This window comes from Scardinius erythrophthalmus (assembly GCF_964197995.2).
Source record: "Scardinius erythrophthalmus genome assembly, chromosome: 3".
Lineage (NCBI taxonomy): Eukaryota > Metazoa > Chordata > Actinopteri > Cypriniformes > Leuciscidae > Scardinius > Scardinius erythrophthalmus.
The window spans coordinates 14,714,325-14,741,613 of record NC_138223.1 but is presented as its reverse complement, the minus strand read 5'-3'; the positions used below and the strand labels follow the sequence as shown (position 1 = coordinate 14,741,613).

The 27,289-nt window shown below is 37.5% G+C and overlaps 1 protein-coding gene across 2 annotated transcripts in view; it reads left to right on the top strand.

Moving 5' to 3' along the window:
• mtnr1aa (melatonin receptor 1A a) overlaps positions 1-27,289 on the top strand; it is a 68,965-nt gene that overhangs the window by 29,375 nt on the left and 12,301 nt on the right. Inside the window, exon 2 of one of the 2 annotated variants that reach the window (XM_081360835.1) lies at positions 19,863-19,984. The exons of the other annotated variant lie outside the window; for it this stretch is intronic. Within the exon in view, the coding sequence (XP_081216961.1) occupies positions 19,975-19,984 (10 nt within the window). The 5' untranslated portion in view covers positions 19,863-19,974. The remainder of the gene's footprint in view (positions 1-19,862; positions 19,985-27,289) is intronic. 2 annotated transcript variants of the gene reach the window in all.

Sequence of the window (27,289 nt, the reverse complement as noted above, 5' to 3'; positions counted from 1 at the left end):
ATAAATATATAACAATACTGGTCATTATCATTAGCTCTGATAAGGTTGTGTGTAAAGCTCCTTTTTTTAAAATAAAACCATGTATTATGAATTATATGTCGCCACATTGCTCCACCGGCATACAACATAACTCCAGCAGGGCAGCTAGCTGTCTCTTCGATTCTTTGTTGTCGGTCACTAGCGACAATACTCATTAGGGCTGTCAAAATTGCTCAAAAATGACCTTCGAATATTCCCTCTAAAAAAAAAACACATAGCTTATATTCGAACTATTCGAACATATGGTTGCGCATTTTGTCAATGACGCGCATTACGTCAATAACAGGACACATTAATACAAAGAGACATAACTACTTGTATAGGTAGTTTATTTAAGTTTAAACATATTTGACAACGTATTACCTACAGAAAAACAAGTAAATCAACTAATGGCCAAGATCGCAGACCTCACTCTCGCTCGCTCACTCGCAGGCACTCTTTCTCTCTCTCGCCCTCACACTCAACACCAAACGCGAATAGAGCATCTGGCGCGAGTGTAAAGACGCGTTTACGCGCGTCTGGAGGTCTTGCGGCGCGAATGAGGCGTCATGCGCTCTGTGCATAACAGTTTAAATGAACAACAACAATAAGCAAATGTTGAGTGCTGATCAAAAGTTTTGTGCAAGCAATTTAAGGTCGCGACTCATATAGCAGGCTTCATTCAGTGATTGAAACAAATATTATTAACATTAATTGAAGTTTTACAGTATATAAAACCAACATTGAACGCTCCGAGCGAGCTGTGCTGTGGTAAACATGGAACTTTTCCTTGACATGAAACGGTAAATAATCAAACCAGTGGAAGCCTGCAGTGCATGAAACTGCTGTATCTAACCTACCTTATTCATGCAATGTCTATTCAGTCAGTACAGTAGCCTACACTTTAGTAATGTTTCTGTTTAACGTTAAATAAAATGACCTGATCCCTCAGGCAGCACGCCCACTCGCAAAGCAGACAGCCGCGCCTCTGCTACCGCGGGCGTTTTTCCACATTCGAATATTAATTTTCACCTTCGAAATTCTGTTTTTTAAAACTATTCGAATATATATTCAAATTTAGAATATTCGTTGACAGCCCTATGGGAGTTGTAGTGTCGTAGTGTCACACTTATTTCAGATGCCTTTTGAAATGACTATGACTGTGTTACCCGCCACGAGCAAAATCCACCCGCATTTGGCGGGTTGGCGGGTGTTAATGTCAAGCCCTGATTACATTGTACATGAATCATGATATGATCCTATTAGGAAGAGTGCAGGATTTTATACTTTTCTGTTAAATCTGATTTTGGGAAATAAATTAAATAGCAGGTGTAGAGTTTATGTGAGATAATTTTGAAAGTGTTCTTTAGCACAATTGTCTTTCACTTATAATTAGGAAGGTTTTACATCCTTATTCTTCTGAAGCCCAAATTATTCTTAGAGCAATAATAAATAAATACAACTTTAAATTGCATCTTTATATTTTGCAATTGCAACTGTTTCTCATAATTGCAAATATATACCTCACAGTGTGACTTTATTTCTTATTTTAAACTTTATGAGAGAGACATTGGATTGTTTTGAAGGTTATTTCCTAAAACATGGTTAACAATTCAACACTGAAAAAACCCAAACTAATATCCCGAGAGTAGAGCGCATAGAATTTTATAGCATTTTTGCTATTCACTGTACAGTATAATGGTTTTAGAGAAGCACAATTTTAGCACAAAGGTCACTCCAACATTGATAAAAAAGTCTTGTCATCCATAAGTCATCCATAAGGATGTCAGAATAGACATGGACTTGTGGACTTAAAAAACCCAGATAGCGCTTTCAATATACATTTGAGTCTAAGCTTATTGAGTGGGCCTTGAAATGTCATCTATTGTCTAAAACACTGCATCGTGTATTGAGTGGAAATGATTTGTGGAGTTTCAAGAAGCCCTTTGAGCCACTGCATACATTGTACATCATTTAAAAGTTTCAAGGTTACTCCAAATTAAGTTTTGCCACATGGCTGCTGCTCTTCTCCTAGTGGACCACTGAATCTTGAGACTTGCCTGAATGATAAGCCTGAAGGTTTTGCTTGAGTCATGAAATATAGAGGAGGATATAGAACCATAGCAGAACATGTTCATTATAGCAGATCTCATTGCGTCTTTAACACCACAGTCCACTACTACACTATCTCCAAAGCAATCTGCCAATCGTGTTTTAGATGACTGGAAAGATTGAGTATTTGATTACTGATTTTTTTTATCATTTTTTTTTTTTTTTGCAATGAACAGTCTCGCTGTAAAAATAAATAAATAAATACTGTTGTTTTTACAACAAAGATCCTGGCACCTGTGGTTGCCAGAATAATTCTGTAAAAAATACAGTAAACATATTTACAAAATAACCTGTACATTTTACAATATAAAACTGTAATTTACAAACAAGAAAATTGCAATTTAAACCGGTAAATCCAACAACGCACACTGCTACAAAAAACTATTTTGTACCTTAATTAATGTTTATTGCATTATTTTACTGTTTTGTGTTTGAGTGAATGACTTTGTGCACCTTCTGTATACTAATATAATTTAGTATGTTAATATTAGGAAAGGCTGCTTGTGATGAACTTCATGATTCTTCATGAGGCTTCCTCTTTTACCACCTGCATTATTATGGTGCTTGTTGTCATTGTTTAAACAACAGAAGTTGTAACATAAAACCCAAGTGTCCATAACTGATAACAAAAAATATTAAGAAACACATTTATTTGAACGAAACACTTTCAAATGTGAAGTGTCAACCAGGGATTCTGGGAATGTCAGTTTACAGGTTTTAATTTAATTTGCCTTGTGTTTTTTTTTTTTTACTAGTAAAAACTATTTTAACAGTATTTTACTGTAAAAATGTCATGAAATCTACAGTTAGGTCTTTCACAGTTTTTCCTGTTTTCCCTGTAGCGTTTTTACAATATTTTACAGCCAAAATTACACTTTTTTTTGTCAAGCTGAATAATGTTTAAATAAGGATCTTCGCTGGTACTTGCATGGGTTCAAATCTCGCTGCCAGGTTGTTGGTGTTTGTCTGTGTTCCCTGCCGGCCACCCTTATCTCTATGATGTTTTGGTGCTGATTCTGTTGAAATATGGCAAGGGCCTCCAGGGATCCCACACGGGCCTCAGTACATCATATTTGATATTTCAGTGGCGAGGTATGTGTGGGGAGATATTCCTTTTTTAATTGAAGTGGAATTTTTTTTGTGTGTAGTGTGTTTTGTGCTTTTAATTGTCATAGCATAGCTTTCTTCTGTAAGCCACATGATTTAAGGTATCAATCATGTACATAGCCCAGAGTTTTGTTCGGAAGAACAAGGAGCAGTAGTAATAGCTTTGTAAGCACCAATTAGGGATGGGACGGTATGAAAATTTCATATCACGATTATAGTGACCAAAATGACCGTGATTATCAATATTATCACGGTTTTGTTAAAAAGAGATGAAAGTGTTCCAAAAGAACTGATGCTCACACTAAAAACAGTTTAATATTTGAAAATCAACAAACAACAAATAAAACAGCAGCTCTATGCACTTTTTTAAGCAAGATTATATTCTGTGTCATTATCTTCCTTATAATGACGGTCGTCAATAGCAACGCATTAAAACGGCGCACATCCATGTATCGCAACGGACACGCTCTCTCGTTTCATTCAAATACAACTTGCCGTCTTGCGTCTCCGTTTTTGGACGATTGTTTTGTACGCTGTACAAAATGGATTTATAAACAGGTAAGATTTAAAACATTAATCTCATTTCAATATGTCTCCGTTATTGTGTGATTTAAAAAAAAAAAAAAAAAAATCGGTGTAATAAGTGTAGTCTTATTTGAACTTGATCGTTCGTCTTTGGCTCAAAGCCACTTGCTGCAAACTTTTCTTCACGGAAGCTTCACGGTTATTTCAAGTGAGTGAGATAAAATATTTCAGCTCAAAGCAACATTTTGTGCCCAATTATTTCCCAGACGTAGTTTTGGTATAGGCAAAGCCCGTCTACGGAAAGCCTGTTCACTCCAACGCCCTATTAAGTCCTATTGGTTGTAGTTCCAATCAGAGTTCCACTGGGGGCGCTCGCCATGAGTGCAAAATGAATGGGAGTCAATGGGGCTAGACGGCTAAATTTGTCTCCCTCACCCGATTGCCGTTGAGAAATCTCAGATTTGATTGTAGGTTTTGCAAGTTCAACATGGGTTATAGATCGAAAGTTGAATGAACGAGTATTTACAGTATTTATTTTCGATTTCTTACAGGTTGAGTTGTTGTTGCCCATAACACGCTAGCATTCTGCTAATGACGTCAGCATTCTGACGTCATTGACATTTTGAAAGACTTTTTAAAGCAAATAAGTGACTCTAAAAAATCTAACACCAAGCAATGTGTAATTTCTTTGCATCCCCTTTCGAAAACAACATTCAAATTACTAGACAAAAAATTATATCCTAAGAAAAGTGGATTTTGAGCGGTATAGCTCCATAGACCTCCATTCATTCTGCACTCGTCCTGTGAGCGCCCTCATATGGAACAAGAGTGGAACTGCAACCGGAAGTTTATTGAGTGGCACTTCTCCCCTTATTAGACATTCTCTGGTATAGGCCTATGTCACGAAAAAATTGAAGACCGGAAGTATGTCTTTTAGTAGGGATACGGCTCTTCCGGTTAGCTTTTTACAATGGCGGAGTCCGATAGATACTGTTGGACCAAATCTCTCCGCAACCTGCCTGAAGTCACATATGACGATGTGGTTCGGATGGTAAATGAAAACTCTCAAGTGGAAAATCGTGAAAGCTGAGGTATGGCTGTCTACGTCCTAACGCAGAGCAACCCGGTGCACTACAACAACAGCGGCGGGCCGTTCGCCAGTAAGGTAAACGTTTCTATGGTAACAGTGAGTTGGACCAATCAGCAGACGTTGCTGCTACACTTAGGATTGTGGGTAGTGTAGTTTTTTTCATAAGATCGCGGATAAAACATGTTTTTCTTAAAACAAGGTTGATTTCATACAAACTTATAGCTTCTACCGTAGCAAAAACCTTCGTTTCACAACCTCATAGCTTGTGGTCAGTCTACCTCGGATGGTTTAGACATTATGGCTGATAATCTAAATCCTTATTGAGAAATACTGTTGACCGGAAGTTCTGAATCCCTACTCCGTGTTCCAGAAGCAGGAAGTGTGACATAGGCCTATAGAGGTCAAAGTTAACTTGCCTTGCAAGGTTCGCTATAAACAGTGGGTGATGGTCACACAAGACGACTTGGCAGATTTGAAGTGTTTCCCCCCTATTGTAGTGACCATCCTCGATTAAGTTTCACTCAGGACTTTTGTAAATGCCAAAATATGACCACACCTCAGATTTGGTCCTCTTAAAAGGGAAAAATCTCCCGAGTACGGTCACTGCCTTCCGCCATTCCTTCTCGAATAAAAAACAACAACATTGCGCGCTGCGTCAGACTGTTGCTGGCTGGACAGGATTTACAGCGAGTTATTAAAATCGCGATAATCAAACACGGTTTTAATGATATTTAAAATTTGAACGATAATACTAAGCATCAGTAGCCTACATTTTATCGTGGTTTATAGTGAAACCGGTAATCGTCCCTTCCCTAGCACCAATAATGAAGGTCAGAGTGTGCTGCTGAATGGGTGAGCATTGAATGATGGAACCTTCCTATGTGGTATTAATTTCTTTGCTGTGCTCGTTTCCACCTGATCATTGATTTTTTTGGTTGCCAAATCTTTTTTCTGTTACAGGTGTGCGTTTACAATCTGAGAATCTGCGGGAAGCCAGAGAGTAACTGTCAGTACTTTTACCTGATCAGTGTTGGGAAATTTTTTTTTTTCCTAAACTGTCAGTGTAGCTTTTAAAGGAACAAACTTTTTCAAGTAGCAAATTGTTACATTTTAGTGTGACATTTACAATTGCATATATTTTATGACACGGTGTTCCCTATCAGTCAGTCACGGCGTACGTCTCTGTTCCCTCCTTCAGGGAATGAGCATGAGCATACAGTGAGGAAAATAAGTATTTGAACACCCTGCTATTTTGCAAGTTCTCCCACTTAGAAATCATGGAGGGGTCTGAAATTGTCATCGTAGGTGCATGTCCACTGTGAGAGACATAATCTAAAAAAAAAAAATCCAGAAATCACAATGTGTTTTTTTTTTTTTTTTTTTAACTATTTATTTGTGTGATATAGCTGCAAATAAGTATTTGAACACCTGAGAAATGTTAATGTTAATATTTGTTAATAAGCTTAATATTTGTTAATAAGCATCAATGTTAATATTTGGTACAGTAGCCTTTGTTTGCAATTACAGAGGTCAAACGTTTCCTGTAGTTTTTCACCAGGTTTGCACACACTGCAGGAGGGATTTTGGCCCACTCCTCCACACAGATCTTCTCTAGATCAGTCAGGTTTCTGGGCTGTCGCTGTTTGAGCTCCCTCCAAAGATTCTCTATTGGGTTTAGGTCTGGAGACTGGCTAGGCCATGCCAGAACCTTGATATGCTTCTTACAGAGCCACTGCTTGGTTATCCTGGCGGTGTGCTTCGGGTCATTGTCATGTTGGAAGACCCAGCCTCGACCCATCTTCAATGCTCTAACTGAGGGAAGGAGGGTGTTCCCCAAAATCTCACAATACATGGCCCCGGTCATCCTCTCCTTAATACAGTGCAGTCGCCCTGTCCCATGTTCAGAAAAACACCCCCAAAGCATGATGCTACCACCCCCATGCTTCACAGTAGGGATGGTGTTCTTGGGATGGCACTCATCATTCTTCTTCCTCCAAACACGTTTAGTGGAATTATGACCAAAAAGTTCTATTTTGGTCTCATCTGACCACATGACTTTCTCCCATGACTCCTCTGGATCATCCAAATGGTCATTGGCAAACTTAAGACGGGCTTTGACATGTGCTGGTTTAAGCAGGGGAACCTTCCGTGCCATGCATGATTTCAAACCATGACGTCTTAGTGTATTACCAACAGTAAACTTGGAAACGGTGGTCCCACCTTTTTTCAGGTCATTGACCAGCTCCTCCCGTGTAGTTCTGGGCTGATTTCTCACCTTTCTTAGGATCATTGAGACCCCACGAGGTGAGATCTTGCATGGAGCCCCAGTCCGAGGGAGATTGACAGTCATGTTTAGCTGCTTCCATTTTCTAATGATTGCTCCAACAGTGGACCTTTTTTCACCAAGCTGCTTGGCAATTTCCCCGTAGCCCTTTCCAGCCTTGTGGAGGTGTACAAGTTTGTCTCTAGTGTCTTTGGACAGTTCTTTGGTCTTGGCCATGTTAGTAGTTGGATTCTTACTGATTGTATGGGGTGGACAGGTGTCTTTATGCAGCTAACGACCTCAAACAGGTGCATCTAATTTAGGATAATAAATGGAGTGGAGGTGGACATTTTAAAAGCAGACTAACAGGTTTTTGAGGGTCAGAATTCTAGCTGATAGACAGGTGTTCAAATACTTATTTGCAGCTGTATCATACAAATAAATAGTTAAAAAATCATATATTGTGATTTCTGGATTTTTTTTTTTAGATTATGTCTCTCACAGTGGACATGCACCTATGATGACAATTTCAGACCCCTCCATGATTTCCAAGTGGGAGAACTTGCAAAATAGCAGGGTGTTCAAATACTTATTTTCCTCACTGTATGTAACAGACGTTACACACTTTTCAGCTGAATGAACTAAAGGAATAATGAAACACTCTCTTATATTTTGTACAATAAATTGATTTTTTATTAGTGAGTCAGTTCATTCAGACCTTTTTTTCTGAATACTTTTTTTTGTTCATTCAGTTAACTGCCCAAACAAACCATCCATCTATCCATTTTACAAACCCAACCAAACCAATGTCTAAAGCCAAACCAAAAAAGTCTAAAGATTTTAAGATATTTTTTAAAAATTGTAATATCATGGTCCCTTGATGATCCCCTTCTGAGGAACTTTCCAGTAATATGTCCATTAATACTCTATAAAATGTGTAAACAAATTCAGTGTATAAAATGTTTAAAATATTCTAAATATTTCTATATAACCACAACTAAGAGTACTGTTACTTTAAGCTATGAGTACATTGCAAAGCTAAAGTTTCAAAGCTTCTTCCCTAACACTCTACCTGATCTAGCAGTTGTGAAGATGTTTCTTTGCCTGGAGGCAACATTTCTGAAACTGTGTCTGTAGGTCCAAAACCACTCCCACAGACACGTATACAAACGCTGACCAGGCCCTTATATAGGGCATCGTGCCAGAGCTGAACTGTGTCTCATCTGATATCTGTCTCTTAATGGGGATTCCAGAGAAACTAATGGCAAATGTAAGGTGTTAAAGTAACTGCCACTCTGGATATACAGCATGGGCCTGATAGCTCGCTTTGTGGTTTCAGAGTACATGCATGCTATTGTGTTATACTCTTCTCACACACACACACACACACACACACACACACACACACACACACACACACACACACACACACACACACACACACACACACACACACACACACACACACACACACACACACACACACACACACACACACACACACACACACACACACACACACACACACACACACACACACACACACACACACCCTTGTAATGTAAAGACTGGAAAAGTCTCTAAGCCCCATCGACCACTGGGTTTTACTGCTCATGTTATGATGTTCTGTACCTTTTCCTGAAGCGAGCTGCGTAACATTTCTCACTGGGAGTGGTAGCTGACACTGAGCACCTCTTAAAGGGATAGTTCACTTTGAAATAAAATGTTGGTATGTTTTAGCTTACCTCAAGGGCATCCAAGATGTAGGTGTCTTTTTTTCCGCAGTAGTTTCAATTTTGATATTTTTAGGCCAAACCGTTCTTGTCTGTCAGTCATATAATGCAGGTCTGTGGTCACTGTCTCAAAGAGCATGCACAGAGTCCAAATTAAAACAATTCCCCATCGTCCAAATTAAACAATTCCCCATCGTAAGTACACATTGATGGCCTAAGACACGAAACGAGCGGTTTGTGTGAGAAAACGAACAGTATTTATATCATTTTTACCTCACACAGCCACGTCCAAGTGATCTGAGGCATGCTCTTTGAGACAGTGACCACAGACCTGCATTATTATGCATTATACATGACTGACAGACAAGAACGCGGTTTGACCTAAAAATATCAAAATTGAAACTACTGCGGAAAAAAAGACACCTACATCTTGGATGCCCTTGAGGTAAGCTAAAACATACCAAAATTTAATTTCAAAGTGAACTATCCCTTTAAAGGTTGATTATCCTGAAATCATGGAATGTTCTTGAAACAAGCTTTCTTATTGTTCATGTTCAATAAATGTGTCTAATGCTTTTCTAGGACCCTCTCCAACTCAAATCATAACTATTATTCAGCAGCACAAAAGGGCAACAGAAACTATATTGTTCATGGTGACCCTGGTCGCGTTTCAGTAACCATTAACCGTGGATTCTAACCACTCGATGTGTTATAAATTATACAATTATGTGTCTATGTATTTATATGCTCGTAAATAAATAAATAAATAATGTTGAATATATTATAAAAATGTATAGCCTATATATACAGTATGTGTGTGTGTGCATATGTGTATATATATATGTATACGTACATATAGGCTACACACATTTTTTTTTTTTTTTTTAATATATGCAACATTATATTAGAATTTAAAGTGGGATCTGAGACTAATTGAATATCTGGTAAAGAAATATAAAAGATTGTCAGATAAACACACATATATATATATATATCTTCAGATTAAGATTTTTTTTCTAGCAATGTGCCTTTTATTTAAAACAAGAGAATTGTCAATTTATGCTAATTTTCTAAGCAGATATTTGTGCAAATGTCTGTATGCTCATGTGCATTAGATTCATTAGTATCAGATGTATGTGTTTTGTGTGCTGAATATGCCAATGTGCGGTAGGCTACTCTCTGTAGAGCTTACAAGGTGAAATTAAGAAGCGCTGTATTCCTGACCCTCATAATACACTCAGCTCTTCAGCCTGCGGCCTAACAGTTCACAAGCACACACTCACACACCCACACACACACACACACACACACACACAATGAATATGAGAAATGTGTAAAAGGCATGCTTGACTTCTCCATGCTCTACTGTCAGCAGTTACTTCGTATATGCTTCATATATGCTTGTATTCAACGTTGCACACATTTCCCTGCTGCTCTCGTAATTGTTACTCAGTGAAGCTGTGGGCTGCTTCTATTCCAGAAACTAGCCTAATGTTAAATCCAATTACGCTATTTATAGGGAAGGCTGTAGGCTACAATGGGGTGACCACCCGTCCCGCTTTGCGTTGTAGCCTACCGCACAGCATTTTCACCCCTTGTCCCCGCACGTCTGTTGGTTTTTAATTATCATTAAGAAAACGTGCATGCATTATTTTGCCTTTTTAAGAAAGTATTTTATTTATTCTTTTTGCGGCGTAGTTTTTCACCTATATTTTACAGCGCTTCGTCAGAAGTAGCCTACAAATACAACAGCCGTTTTTTATATTCTATCCAATGATTGAAAAGAAAGGAGTAAACACGGTCACTTGTTGGTTGTGACGGCTGTCAATCAAAATGTGGAGCGGTGATTCGTTCCATGTGTTCACTGTCAGAAAACAAACGGATCGGTAAATAAAAATTTTAATTTAACAGAATTTAAAACGCTATCTCACGACCAATTCGTACGAGTGATAAAAAGGTGGCTAATTCGTACGAATTTGTACGACCTCACTCGTACGAATTTGTACGATTTGTCTAAACCCACGTGATGGGTAGGTTTAGGGGCGGGGTCGGGGGTAGGTCATTCGTATGAATTCATACGAATTGGGCAATTCGTAAAATATGAGGACGAGTGAGGTCGTATGAATTCGTACGAATTAGCCACCTCGTAGAATTCGTACGAATTGCCGTGAGATCAGGCTGGAATTTATCAACCTGCTGTGGTTGTTTTAATTCACATCCTTTCTAAAAATATGAAAGTTTTTGTTTTAATATAATATATTCTTAATATATTAGACTGTCAATGATCTAATTTCATGTTGTTTTATATTTTATTTGTTCATTGTTTATTTTGTTGGATTTTAGTTGGATGTGGTCAGACCTGTTTCAAAAATAGTTATCTGCATGATGCCTGCTGCCTTTGGGCTCAGTGATGTTGAATTTAAATGACATGTAAAATAAAGACATCTTATGTTACATTGTGATGTAATGGTGTTTTCTGGAAGGGACTAAAGAACACATACTTTTTATCAGCTGAAAGGCAGAATACAAATGTTTTTATTAAGTTAGATAGACATTATATAACCCCCTTTTAGGTCTCAACAATAGGTTGTAGTCAGAGAGACAGAGGGAAGAAATCAACTTCGATAGATACAATGCAAATGAGGTAAAAGTACACAAAGCCTACAACTACTTACATTAACACAACATTCAACTCTGGGGTTGGGGTTGTAAGATGAGAACTCAAAACTGATGCACACAGCCAAACTACCTCCAACATAGCTATGATGAGGGTTGCAACTCCATGGACTTTGACTAGGAGTCGTAAAACCATGCTCTAGCAGACACAATACCTCATATTTCATGACTTCCCTTTAATCGGCTGGGTATCCCATACATCACTGTCATGACACATCAATGTAGTCTGAGAAGGAACATCAGAAAACAGGTCAGGATATTTAACAATAAAGTCACTAACAGCTTTGCTCTGTTCTTCAGTTAAGTGGGAGAGATACTTTAAGACTGCAGATCACTCAAAATAACTGAATTCTGCAGGCGGGCACACAAAGTATGAGCATCTTTTGCAACCAGTCTGTCCTCCTGCAGGACATTCAACAGGTAGCAAAGCTGCTGCAGACAACGGTTTAACAACAGGAGCATCTGAAGTTACATTTCAAGTGATGTATGTCTTCAACATATTTACCTGACAAACTCTACTATTACGTACCCGATCAGGAGTGCCAATAATGTAATTAGTATCACTAAGTCTTCTCTCAACAACATAAGAGCCAGAAAACTTTGCTTGCAAGGCTGTTCCAGGCACAGTAGAGTAGAGTAGAGCCTGTACAGACTCGCCAGGCTGAAACTCACGCCTCGAGTTTTCATCTACCTCTTATGGAAAGAGGTCAAACACTGCAGGGAACTCTCTTATTGCGAACATCGTCAATGGTAGACCTTCCACCCAATCTCAACCAGTCCCTGTGAAATCTTTCTAATGCATCCTGAGACGCTGGATGATGCACACTCGCCAATTGATGCTTAACTCCCAATTAATTCAGCATCTGTGTAAATACTTTTGATGTAAAATTGGAACCCTGCTCTGATAGAATAGGCAAACCAAAGAGAGAGCGGGATCGGTTTAAGAGGAGCTAACAGTATGGTCTGGTCTTGGTTTTCCCGCTAACTGGCTGTATGACATAAGCGGAAAAATGTAACGGCTGACTTCAAACCAGGCCAAAAGAATAATTAACAAAAGAATGAACAAAAACGCGACACGAAATACAATCACTATACCTTCTACTTAGAGGTGAATATATCCACTGCATTTGTCGATACAAGAAGTTATCGTGTTCACGTCATCAGGTCAGTGCAAAAAGTACACAGAAGCATTTTTGTATGGGATGATTATAGTCTCAAAAAGATTAACACGTGTAAGCACACTTATTAATGAACTCGATACATGTTGCAGAAATGTTTTATCCATGCCTTTCAACTTGCGTGTGCAAAATTCAAAATTGAATGAATGTGAAGCAATTTGTACAAATAGAGACATTTTTGTGAATACAAATGTTTTCCTTTGTATTAGTGTATCATAGTTTGCGCATGCAACACAGAAGATGTGCATGTGTGGATCAGGTGACACGCGTGCATTCATTGACGTCTCCTCTGAGTCGATCTCATTTGATTCATTTGGATTTTGAGACTTTCTTTTCGCGGTTTTTAAGCATTTCACAACCCACACACAAACAACTACAAATGAATAGGCCTGGTGCTAATTATTAATGTGTGCACAACTACCCATCTATTTGACAAATTCACAAATGCGCGTCACATTTAAACTAATACAATACAACTTGTGTGTGCAAAATCCAAAATCACATGAATGTGCAGCATTTTGTACAAATAGAGACATAGTTGTTAATACAAAACCTCGATCTTGTATTAATGTAGGCCAGAATTTGTGCATGCAACAAGTAAGATGTGCATTTGTGGATCAGGTGACACGCGTGCATTCATTGACTCGTTTCTGAGTCGATCCTATTTGATTCATTTGGATTTTGAGACTTTCATTTCGCAGGTTTCGCCTTTCACGATCCACACACAGATGTCTGAGAAAACCTGCTACCACTAGATGGCAGTCTTCTGCTAAAACAGACAACGGCAGCATAATAAAGCGTTCTTCCCCATTTAAGACGCTTAATGAGAGTGATATTGAAGCACCAAATTTAGTACAGAATATAGGCCTACCTTATTAATAAAGCATACTTTATAGAGGCAAACAGATTACATCAGATTATGAACAACACCCATAGAAAACCAACACTATAAAACGCTTAACGTGCAATCGCGCGATGCATGTTCAATAAGGTGTATTGGCTACTGAGTTTAAATATCACCGTCTTACTGCATTGACGTTAAGCTTTTTCTTTATAATATGCTCTATGGGAGGAACTATATAGCCTACAGACAAGAGCCTATATGAACGCGACGCGCGGCGTTTCATGTTAATGGCATTTCCCTTCCTGAGCCTGTTAAAAAGAAAAAGCTTAACATGAAATTCTGCAGTTGCGTTTAACTTTGCGTGTGTATGAGAGAGCAACCGGTCCGAGAGCGCAGTGAAGTAAGTTTTAGGTTTGATATTCGCCGCATTTTCTAAAGGGACCATCTGCAAATTCCACTCACAGTCAAAAAATATAAACGTCCAGTCATTCATTCAAATGAATACTTCCAAGGTTGTGGTAAATGCCTAGTGGGCAGACTGACTTAGCCTAGTGTATGTCCAGCCAATATCCCGATTGAACAGTACGATTTTTTAAATTAGCCTATTGTAAATTGTTTTTCTATTCATGTTCCAAAGGTTGTATTACGTTAGTGATAGTCAGGTGAAATGTTGCATTATTCACCTTTAGTAAGTCACCAAAAACCTGTTTGGTTAATTACAGTAATTTTTGTTAAAAAAAATATTGTTTACTGTAAATAGGCAAGGGCGGTATTTGGACAATTTCACCTGTAGTAAGCCAGTCTAGTCACTAGGAACATACTACAGCCATTTTGAACATGAAAAAACCCTTTTAGTGAATTACAGTATTTTTCTGCAGAATACAGGCTACATACAGTACATGAAGTAAAGTAAGAAAGTAATTAAGCTACATTTTATTTATAAAGCACATTTAAACATAGCAGGGCTATCCAAAGTGCTGAACAAAGTAAAAACAAATAGAATAAAGCATAGAAACAACCAAACAGAACAGGGATGCCAGGGAATAAAAATAAGTTTTCAATTTAGATTTAAAAATAGCAATTTAAAAATGAAGGGAAGACTTGTCCAAATTTTACTTGTAAATCCGTCTTACAGGAACCTTCTACAAGCTTTGGAATTTGAAAATGTCTGTTTTTAAATATTAAAAGTAATTTGAATGAAAACAAATTCGTTTTAACGCAGTGGAATTGGCCGACGTTCCCTTGTGCATCACGAGCCGTGGTTAGCGCGTCAAAGCATTCTCATGTACAAATATGCAGGTACACACGTAGGGCCAGTTGATTTTCAATTAATATTTCATGTCGATATACAATGGTTGCATATTGTTAAAACTAATCGTGCTATAGTAAGACTAGCCTATAACAATGGCTTAAGGGTCAAGGGAAAACAAATGTACTGTGAAAATCGTCTGTAACATTTAAAAACAGACATTTTCAAATTCCAAAGCTTGTATACTATGTATATTATTATGTGTAGTCAGATAAAAAATAAGCATAATATGAACGCAATTTTTTTTTTAACAGGAAGGGAAATACCATTAACATGAAACGCCGCGCGTCGCGTTCATATAGGCTCTTGTCTGTAGGCTAGTTTTCCTCCCATAGAACATATTATAAAGAAAAAGCTTAACGTCAATGCAGTAAGACGGTGATATTTAAACTCAGTAGCCAATACACCTTATTGAACATGCATTGTAGTTGTTTGTGTGTGGGTTGTGAAATGCTTAAAAACCGCGAAAAGAAAGTCTCAAAATCCAAATGAATCAAATGAGATCGACTCAGAGGAGAGATCAATGAATGCACGCGTCACCTGATCCACACATGCACATCTTCTGTGTTGCATGCGCAAACTATGATACACTAATACAAAGGAAAACATTTGTATTCACAAAAATGTCTCTATTTGTACAAATTGCTTCACATTCATTCAATTTTGAATTTTGCACACGCAAGTTGAAAGGCATGGATAAAACATTTCTGCAACATGTATCAAGTTCATTAATAAGTGTGCTTACACGTGTTAATCTTTTTGAGACTATAATCATCCCATATTTTTGGGATTTCTAGACATTAATTTTCGTGTCACAGATTTCTTACAACTTTTTCTAGGCAAGAGAGAATGAACTGCAACGCTAATAGTCACACGAACGAGCACGTCGCATAGCCAAACACAGACCAACGGCCAAGATCAGGATTTTCGTTAAATAATACATTAAATTTCATTTCATATGCCCCCAGAACACTTGGAATATATGACACGTGTGGCATGGGATCATTCTGTGATACAATTTTTATTTTATTTTTTTAATAAAAAAAAGCTTGATGCTGGCAGCTACTTACTGCCATTATATGGACGAGCGCGAGCGGGACATATGTCTATATACACTAACCTAAAGGATTATCAGGAACTCCTGTTCAATTTCTCATTAATGCAATTATCTAATCAACCAATCACATGGCAGTTGCTTCAATGCATTTAGGGGTGTGGTCCTGGTCAAGACAATCTCCTGAACTCCAAACTGAATGTCAGAATGGGAAAGAAAGGTGATTTAAGCAATTTTGAGTGTGGCATGGTTGTTGGTGCCAGACGGGCCCGTCTGAGTATTTTACAATCTGCTCAGTTACTGGGATTTTCACGCACAACCATTTCTAGGGTTTACAAAGAATGGTGTGAAAAGGGAAAAACATCCAGTATGCCGCAGTCCTGTGGGCGAAAATGCCTTGTTGATGCTAGAGGTCAGAGGAGAATGGGCCGACTGATTCAAGCTGATAGAAGAGCAACTTTGACTGAAATAACCACTCGTTACAACCGAGGTATGCATCAAAGCATTTGTGAAGCCACAACACGCACAACCTTGAGGCGGATGGGCTACAACAGCAGAAGACCCCACCGGGTACCACTCATCTCCACTACAAACAGTAGTGGACAGTTGAAAGAAAATGTTGCCTGGTCTGATGAGTCTCGATTTCTGTTGAGACATTCAGATGGTAGAGTCAGAATTTGGCGTAAACAGAATGAGAACATGGATCCATCATGCCTTGTTACCACTGTGCAGGCTGGTGGTGTAATGGTGTGGGGGATGTTTTCTTGGCACACTTTAGGCCCCTTAGTGCCAATTGGGCATCGTTTAAATGCCACGGCCTACCTGAGCATTGTTTCTGACCATGTCCATCCCTTTATGACCATCATGTACCCATCCTCTGATGGCTACTTCCAGCAGAATAATGCACCATGCCACAAATCTCTAATCATTTCAAATTAGTTTCTTGAACATGACAATGAGTTCACTGTACTAAAATGGCCCCCACAGTCACCAGATCTCAACCCAATAGAGCATCTTTGGGATGTGGTGGAACGGGAGCTTCGTGCCCTGGATGTGCATCCCACAAATCTCCATCAACTGCAAGATGCTATCCTATCAATATGGGCCAACATTTCTAAAGAATGCTTTCAGCACCTTGTTGAATCAATGCCACGTAGAATTAAGGCAGTTCTGAAGGCGAAAGGGGGTCAAACACAGTATTAGTATGGTGTTCCTAATAATCCTTTAGGTGAGTGTACATATAAGAAGATAAGACTTATTTATCTTGTAAAACCTTCCCTTCCAACCACATGCTGTGAATTAAATTGCCTTAAAAATTCAGATGAAAAAAACAACAATGCAACAAATAATACAAAACAGATGTGATTTGAATATTGATACCATTTAAAAGTTTGAGGTTGGTAAGATTTTTGCTAACACTTTACAATTAGGTTTCATTTGTTAACATTAGGTAACTATTAGTTAACATAAACTAACAACGAACAATACTTTATACTAATACATTTTTAAAAACCGAAGTTATATTTGTTAATATCTGATAATGTACTGTGAACTAAGATAAACAATGAACAATTAGATTTTTACTTACTGACGTTAAATACGATTAATAAATGCTTTGAAAAATATATTGCTCATTGTTACTTCATGTTAACTAATGGATTAACTAATGTTAACAAATGAGTACTCATTGTAAAGTGTTACCAAACTGTCTTTTTATTGTAATATATTTTAAAATGCAATTTATTCCTGTGATGGCAAAGTTTAATTTTTAGCAGTCATTACGTGTCACATAAAACCGTTAAAACATCATGAATTTACACTTGACTTAAAAACAAGTGCAGAGATAAAACATCGTCTCCTCATTTCAGAAGACCATCACACGCCACTGCTCTTGGAGGACATGCTTGTTTGAATAGGACAGCCTAATGCTTGACACTCGGGTGGATGAGAAGTAGAACTGACAGTCCTGTCAGCATGAGGACTGCCGGAGTATATGAGTGTGTGTGTGTATGTGTGTGCGGTGACTTGGGCTCAAACCTGACATCTGACAGGGTGAAGGCCTCAGTACCACTATGTGTATTTCTCCACCTCTCTTTCTGTGTTTGTGTGAATGTGCGTGTGTGTATGTTTCAGAGTCTGTGGCACGGATCTGTCACCTCGTGTCTTGCCAACTTTGCTCCGAACTTGCCTGACATGGAGTGTGACACCACCTGTGGTGTTTTGTCATCCCTATTTGCTCTGGGGAGATGCTGAGCTTGTACGACAGGTACCGTCACACCGTCCACAATCTGTGGCATAACACCCGTGACACGAGGTCGTAACGCACTGGCCGCAAACGATCCATGAGAGCGTGTGGGTGTGAGGTTGTGATCATACATAAAGAATAAGAGTGCATGAACCTGTGTTATTGGAAAGTTCAAATGGTCAAGCTTTTGTTCCACCCCCAGCACAATTGACTATTTCAGTGTCGTTTGAATGAGAAGTTTCATCATATGCATACAGACAGAAAAGGTAAAAGGAGAATAGATCTGCAACAAAAAAAAGAGAGAGAGAGAGAGAGAGAGAGAGAGAGAGATGTCTGTGCATGCGTCAGGAAGAAATGTGTTCACCCCAGCAATCTTTGCTGTCCTTAATTCAAGCAGGCAAGCAATGCCAGGAGACAAAAAGAGAGAAGATAAGGACATGACTGAGCAGAGATGATATGAATTGTTCTGGTCTTTTTGAAATTTTAAATGCTTGATAGCATTCTTGAACTGTTTTTTTATATAGCAGTGGTTCTTGACTGTTTTTTTATTCAAAGAGCCCCTGCTGTTGAACATAAAATGCCTGATATTTGGTAAATTTTGCAGTAAATATGACAAAACTGCTTGTTTTCCACAAAAAAATTGTAAAATGAATTGGGAGTATGATTTGTTTTGTAATTCCATTGGTTTCAAGAACTGTATATTCTTAAAATAAAAACTCTATTTAATTGAGGGGAAAATATAATAATAATAATAAATATTTCTGCTTACATTTGGATTTTATGCATTTTTTTAGCATTTCAGTTTAGATTAGAGTTAGATTATTTTAATACGTCAAAAACTATTTATCTAAATATGTTTTAGTCATTCTGTGGCCACCTTAAAAGTTTGCTAAGGCCCATGGGTGGGCCCTGTCCCCTGATAGGAGACGAAGAATAGTCTATTTTTGGCTTTTCAAACTTCATACTGCATGTTTCTGGCCTCAAAAACTGCCTATTGCCTATTCTGGCAACTCACTGTGGATAATTTCTCATTATATTAGTTATCACATACATGTAATGCAAACTCCCCAGCTGTATTACATAGTTGATTGATTTTCAACTTTATTTTGATGTCCTAAAGGGTAATTCACGACTGGCAAGATGAGGTTTTAATAAAAGTTGGCTGTCTACACAGTATATATATATATATATATATATATATATATATATATATATATATATATATATATATATATATATATATATATATATATATTTAAATCTGTGCTGCTACATGACTAGACAGGAAATAGAGAAAAGGGCTGTGTCGAAAAAGCTGGGAAATTTCAATGCCCACAATGCACTTGCCGCCTGTCCGTGAGTGGGGATACAAGAATGAGGAGATGCGATATCACAAAAGCCCTGAAGCTGTCAAAAGTCCATCAGATGGTGCGATTTATGTCATCCGACTGCATATTTTTGCTGACAAATATGTGGAAATATATCTCGATGCAAGTAACACAAGAGAAATAGGCAAGAGAAATACAAAAGCTGGTTGAAAATCATCAAGCTCACTCTTTAAATAGCCATTTTACATGACACAGGCAGCACTTTCAAATTGCAAAATCTTAATATATGTAATGTTTATCACTGTAAGTTAAATATTAAATATTGAAAATAAATAAAAACTGTGCTATAACATGAATCCTTGTCCATGTTTGGCTTCTAGCAGGTGAGGACACTTGTGGAAAGAGGTGGAAGGGACCTCTGGCAGCAGAGAGGGAGTAAAGCACAGGGAGCTGCTTCTGAAAAATGCCCATAAGCTACTCAAACGTTACCCGATGTATCAATGTGAGTGGTGGTTGCAAACTAGCGAAACTGCTTTGAATGTGCGAAAGATTACTGAGAGCGCCCTAAGCTGCCCTAGGCAGTTAGCTATGTCACCTATGCTGGGTCCTCCAATGCGCCTTGAGGATGTCTTTTACTGCGATTTATACGATTAGTGATGTCAGTGCTAGAATTTGAAGCTTTGAACGTTTTGCAGCGTGCATGTTGTGGTGGTCATCAGCGATGACCGTATTCTCTATTGCACACAGTGAACTGCGCACACTTTGTTTCTGTCACTTATCTGTGGCTCTATACATTCCAGGGAAATCAATCTCTTGATATACATACACGCATGTACATTATTTTGGTGATTTTGTTTATTTATTAATATTTTTTAAATCATTATGTTACTCTGGGTTTGGGTCCACTTGGGCTGAATTACAGAAAAATCCCATCTCAGAATCATCTCTGTGTAGTAACAATGGTAATTTCACTTCGACTTTTTCAAATGAAGAAGTCAATAATCACAATAGGAAGTCTCTGTAATTCAAACTCAGGACCCTGTTGTCACAATTACAGTATGTTTAGTTAGTTTTGTTTTCATGGACTTTTAGTTTGTATTCATCCGTTGTCTGTTTCCTTTGTTCAGTTTCCCGCCACTCATCAGTTTCCATGGACATGGATAAGTTCATCTGTGTGCTCACTTCAGTTGGCCGGTATTGTTGGTGTATTGTGTGTTACACGCTGTCTCGTTGCTATTGCTAACCTTTGGATTGTCTGAGTCTACCTTGGTTTCTTTATTTAAATGAAAGGACTTCTATTTGATCTTTTCTGCCATTCGTCTTCATCATCGGACTCACGACGTTACACCTATTTTATGTAGTGGTGGGCAGATCAAGGCTTCGTGGAACACTGAAACAGTTGAAGCAAATGTGCCGTATTGTGTCGAGGCTTCGAAACAATCCGACACCAGTCTCCACGGTGACCCCTAGGGGTCAGAACAGTTTATTAAAAGTAAAATCTTTAAAATGCAATTATCTAATCATCTAATAATGTTATAAAGTGTATATATGTTATTTTATCAATTGTCAAGGTTTGTTTTGTTTGTTCTATGAATGGCTCAGCTAAACAGGCCAATAAGACTATTAACTACCATTATTCATTTTAATTATACTAATGTATAATTCAAATGTTAAAACATCTACAAATGTATAAAACTGATCAGAGATTTTTTTACAGTCTATGTGTAAAACCCACAGACACTTGTTCACTGGTTCTCAGTGACTCCTCATGAGTCATGGGTTGACAGAGATCATCGCCCCCAGCGGTGAACCATTGAAATTTCTAAGTTTTTCGAAACGTTTCGAAACAGTTATGAAGTAATGAAGCCTCGTTTACTGAAATCACTTGACTTCTGGCAGTTTGATACAAACCATTGATTCGGAACAACAGATTCGTAAAGTCTTCGAAGCTTCATGAAGCAGTGTTTTGAAATTACCATCACTAATTTTATGTAGAATAACATTTAAAATGTTTTTAAAACTGTTATAAATTTTTGTTTTTACTTTTTATTTCTAATGATAATGTTCGATTTGCACTTTGATACATACACTACCATTTAAAAGTTTGGAGTCAGTAATATTTTTAAAATGAAATTAATACTTTTATTGGGCATGGATGCATTTAATTGATAAAAAAAAAATGACAGTTAAGGCTTTTACATTGTTACAAATAAATGCTGTTCTTTTGAACTTTATTTATCAAAGACGCAACTATCTATCTATATATATATATATATATATATATATATATATATATATATATATATATATATATATATATATATATAGAAGGCAGCTTCATGACTATGTCTAAGCTACATCATTACTTCAGGTTGAATGATTCTGATTGGTTAAGAATAGATAAACATAGTCAATTTCCACACATGGACTGATCGGCAGTAGCACATCTCCATTGTCTGTACAGCTGCCACCAGGACCCTGAGTTAGGTAAGATTGGCCCTCCGAGGTCGCAAGACTGTGTGTCTAGGCGCCAGCATGTCGAAGAAAACAAGTCAGTCAATCTCCAAAATGTTTTCGCCAATTGTTCTTTAACCCGTAACCAAGAATACTAACACGCACACAGACACACAGCTTTTTCAAGGTTGGATTTGGTCAGGCTCTAACTATAAACAGGAGGATGCTTCCCAAAACATTCAGATCCAGAAAGAACATGTTCTTTTTCTCAGTGAGAGGACACTTTAATAAAGAACAGTAAAGTAAATGCTTTAACTAAGAAATGGTTACTTAAACTATTGGTTCCAATGGCCGTTGTAACCTATAGTTGTCATGGTGAGCTAGAAGAACAGATATATGTTTTAACACGTTGAATACCTTTCTCAAACAAAACGAGTCCATATTTCTGGAAGCAAGCTCTGTTGCTGTATTCCTGGCATGGGCCAGACCCTTCAGTCACCTCTCAGATATCAAATACAGACATTAGAGAATACATGAAAGGAACATTTCAGTAATCACACTGGTAACTTCTACAACTAAGTAAAATCTCATAAGCTTAGAGAAGTCATTCAACTCATTTGATATTTAGAAGGAAAAATATAAAAAAATCACTATTTTTATAATCACTCCAGAATCCAGAATCCACCCCCTTCAATATATATATATATATAGAGTTCAGATGCAAAAGCCTCTAAGTGCCATCTGAAATTTTGACTGGAGAATGATTAGACTGGAGTTATGATGCTGAAAAGTCAGCTTTACCAACACAGGAAATAACATTTTAAAGGTCCCGTTCTATGCCCCTTTTCACAAGATGTAAAATAAGTATCTGATGTCCCCAGAGTGTGTATGTGAAGTTTGAGCTCAAAATACCCAACATATCATTTTTTACAGCATGTTTAAATTGACATTTTTTGGGGCTCAGAAAAACGAGCCGTTTCAGTGTGTGCCCTTTAAATGCAAATGAGGTGCTGCTGGACGACACAGGGGGCGGAGCTTCATGAGCTCGTGCTCAGTCTGTCAGGAAAAATTCATCTCACGGAATGATGATAATATCAGAAACTCTCAGTAACGGCGTTCATTTCGAGTCGGACAATAATGCCTACAGAGTCAGAGTGCTGTATAGAGATGAAACAGGTATGGTTTAGTAGTTTAATTACGGTTATTATAACGTATTTGTCATCTGCTTGTAGGCTATGTATCCATTATTTATTAATAGCCTACAAGTCTGCTGTCTGAATGATGATCAAACATGTACTGATGAGTTTAATAAAGTTTATTGTACATCACACAAAAGATGAAGCGTCAGTTTTACTTCAGAAAATCACCGTAAGAGCTGAGTAAACACAGTAGGCTAAGTTATAAGAAGTGCGCAAGTAGCCAGTAGAGTTGAGGGAGCATTCCTGTGGGCGGAGGTTAGTCAAGAAACGGTTCTGGTGATGTCACTAATGCAGGATGTAGAGGGGTGTAGTCCAATCGAGCCGTTTTTTGTAGTCAACTTCTGTTAAATAAAATATCTCGCTTGGCATTGAACTTTGAGCTTTATAATTTTACAGATATTATTTATGCTCTAACAGCAACATTACACACTAACTAAAGTTTGAAACATGGAATCGCATGCAACGGGACCTTTAAAATACATTTAAAAAGAAATCAATAATTTTAAAAACTTAATATAAACACCTAAATATATAACGGTAATTTCTATAGTTTTTAAATATATGAAAGCCATTGGTTTGATTTTCAGGGAATGCATGAATTGATGGAATGTCCACTTTGAATGCAATGTAAATTTCTTTGGATGAAAGCTTTTGCCAAAATGCATAAATATACAGCTAATGACTCGCACGCCATGGTTTATTATCTTATCATTTAAAAAACTATTAATTCATATTTAGATGGCTTTTTTTAAAGCTTCAGTATGTAAGAATTTTGTAATAAAATATCCAAAAATCACTTGCACAGTGTGATATATTTCCTGCAGTTGTGTACTTACAATATCCCAAAAGTTCCAAAAGATTTTTAATTTCAGAGAAATTCCTATTTTAAATAATGGCTCATCCCTGACTCCCTGTTCTCTTGTCGCCTGTCAGTGACATAATATCCGTGTTTCTTCCCAGGTACAAATGTTTATTAATCTTGTTTCATTTAAAATTAAAAATGTATAACTTTAAATGTGTGATATGTTATAATAATGAAATGACTATTAAACAAAGACATAGGAACTTTTTTTTTAGCGCTATACATGCACACCTTCAGTGTGAATAAATAAATGCATCTTAGGAGTGCAGACATTGAAGACTCCTGCCCTTGGGGGAGTCCATGACCATAAAAGAGAACCATTTCCATTCAAATGCATAAAAAAAATTCAGTGTCCTATCATGCTTCTACTTTTCCTCTCTTCAGCCTATGTATAAACTTCTGAGGTGCTTCTATTGATATTCATAAAGCCTTCAAAGTGCTTCTTTTGTTTTCATACATACTCAAAATTCCCCATCACTGTATACAGAGCATGAGGGAGAGATTGAGGCTTATCATTACTGTCTGACTGCCTTTCTCGTTGATAAACATGATATCAGTATCAGCCCAAATCGAATAACATCAAGCAGGCTTCCCGCTATGGTAAACTGCATATACAGTAGGTGAAAGGGCTTCTGCTGACACAGTAGTCAGCTTGGAAAAAAACTGGAGACTATTTCTGTCACAGGTTCCCTGTCCTAATTTTGTCTCATAAAGACCATAGCCAACTACGGTATGTTGGTGCTGAAAAGAGAGGGTAATTGGTGGATAATTAGCTGAAAACCTAGATTTTCATTTTATTGACTGTATTGGAGTCTTTTTGAATGTTACATTCAAAGCCACCAGTTTTTCACTCACAGTCATTGCCATTATTTGTTTTACTGTAGCATTAATCTTTATCAATGAAGTGTTAAAGGTGTCATGAATTGAGAAATCACATTTTCCTTGATCTTTTGATATATAAGAGGTTGTTGTACTATAAAATATCCAGAGCTCAAAACTTACTCGTTAGTCCAAAAACAGCTTTTATTGAAACCAAGCTCAGAAACTACTTGTTTCAGATTTTGTCACATTATTACATAGTGGGACAAAAGACCACCTCTGCAGAAGATCAACACCTACTTCTGCATCATTGCCTCTTTAGCCCGTCCACTGATCCGTGCATGTCATATAGTAATAAATACGAGACAGATGTAAAAACAGGATTAATCGAGCAACAAAACGAGATGCCTCTGAGGTTTACAAGACTGATTTTCCACACTTTCCAATTGCCACACTCAAAAAAAATGTTTAAGCCCTTTTTCAAGATTTTTGCTTTTCCATTAATAGTAAAATTTCATCAAATTGAATTGAATAATCCTTACATATTATTCATATTATGAATTAAGACTTTTAAATGAGTAAAAAAAACATTTTTTTTTTAAATTTATGAATACCAATCACATTAACTAAATGGTCCATGCCCTTGTTCCATGATGATTTATACAAAATGTTTTATTAAGCTCTAGTTTTTTTTACTCATATAAAATTCTTAAAGTCCCCCTGTAGTCAATAATTTTATCCCTTAAAACTCATCTTTGATCACCAAAATTACATATAAATTTTTTTTTCCTTTAAAAAATTGTCTTCATGCCTTAAAATAGCTTGAATGTAACTCTTGCCTCATTTAGTAAACACGGTCCCCGCCTCCACTCACTCACATTGGCATAATTGGTTACAAGGTAGTTTGTGACATCAGCGATTTTAAACCGTGATTTTGAGACTGTCTTCAGTTCACTGCAGTTTTAAGGAGAAAATACTCTTCAACGGTGTTGACTTTGTACATGGTTTGTCTTAAAGCATATTAAAAACTCCACATCGACATATAAACAACATTAAAAGCATGATTTTCAATCTTTAATTCAAATAGAATAATCCTTACATATCATTCATATTATGATGTAATTTTACTATTAATTGAAAAGCTTTTTTTTTTTTAGTGCCACTTGTGGAAAACAGTCTTTGGATTGCCATCCTTGTGATCCTAACATTAAGAAAGCATGTATGAACTTTATTTTTAACGAAGTTCCAGTCAAATCACGTCAGTAAGACACTGATCCTTTGTTTTTAAACAAGACAGTTTGATGCAGGCTTTTCAGAGAGACTGCAAATAAAAGATGATTCAGTGCCAACTACATTGGATCCGAGAATAATGTCGCAACACACATGAGTGAGTAACAATGTTTTTAACATGTCAATATTGCTTTGTCTTTTACAGATCGTTCGATATGTACTGAGTATTTATACTGTAGCGCCGCATTCAAATTAAATAGTTGTGATTTTCTGTTCTTTCCTTTGCTTTGGCATTTATGGGGTTAATGCATTGGATTATCGGAAACAGAAGAAAGCACGTTGAGAACACTGCTTTTGTTATTGCTGCTTTTTGATCCAAGCCATTTGCTGTAATCCTGACTAAAATCTCGAGTGAGCGGCATCTGTTTTGTCATCAGTTAGACATTACAACGTTTCATTTTATTAAACCACAACACTGAAAATGACAATATATACATTTTTCACTTAATCTATTCTATTCTACTATACATTCATTCATAATTCTGTTTACACAAAACACCGCAAGTCATCCTTTGTCACTTATAACTGTGGAAACTTCAAGTACTTAAACTTTATTTGCCACAACCAAGACTTATAAACAGAATAGATGTAATACGCATAAATGTTTCACATCATTGGCAAATGTTTCAACTATTCAACTATACAGTTCCACACATGTAATGGCGGGGACTTTTAAAATGATTTAATATGCAAAACTGTTACCCAATCATAGCAGTGGGCATTAACTTCCAAGTCTTTAATGTGACCTGCCCATCAAAACGGAATGTTTGAAAGAGAGGGTCAAAAACTGGAAGGTGTTAGTGAGACCAGCAGGGGGCGCTCACCCTGTGGTCTGTGTGGGTCCTAATGCCCCAGTATAGTGACGGGTACACTATACTGTCAAAAAGCACCGTCCTTCGGATGAGACGTTAAAACGAGGTCCTGACTCTCTGAGGTCATTAAAAATCCCTATGATGTCAGTAGGGGTGTAACCCCGGCATTCTGGCAAAATTTGCCCATTGGCCTCTGTCCATCATGGCCTCCTAATCATCCCCATGTACAGACTGCCTTCATCACTCTGTCTCCTCTCCACCAGTAAGCTGGTGTGTGGTGGGGGTTTGGGCGCAATATGGCTGCTGTCACATCATCCAGGTGGATGCTGCACATTGGTGGTGGTTGAGGAGATTTCCCCCTCCATATGTAA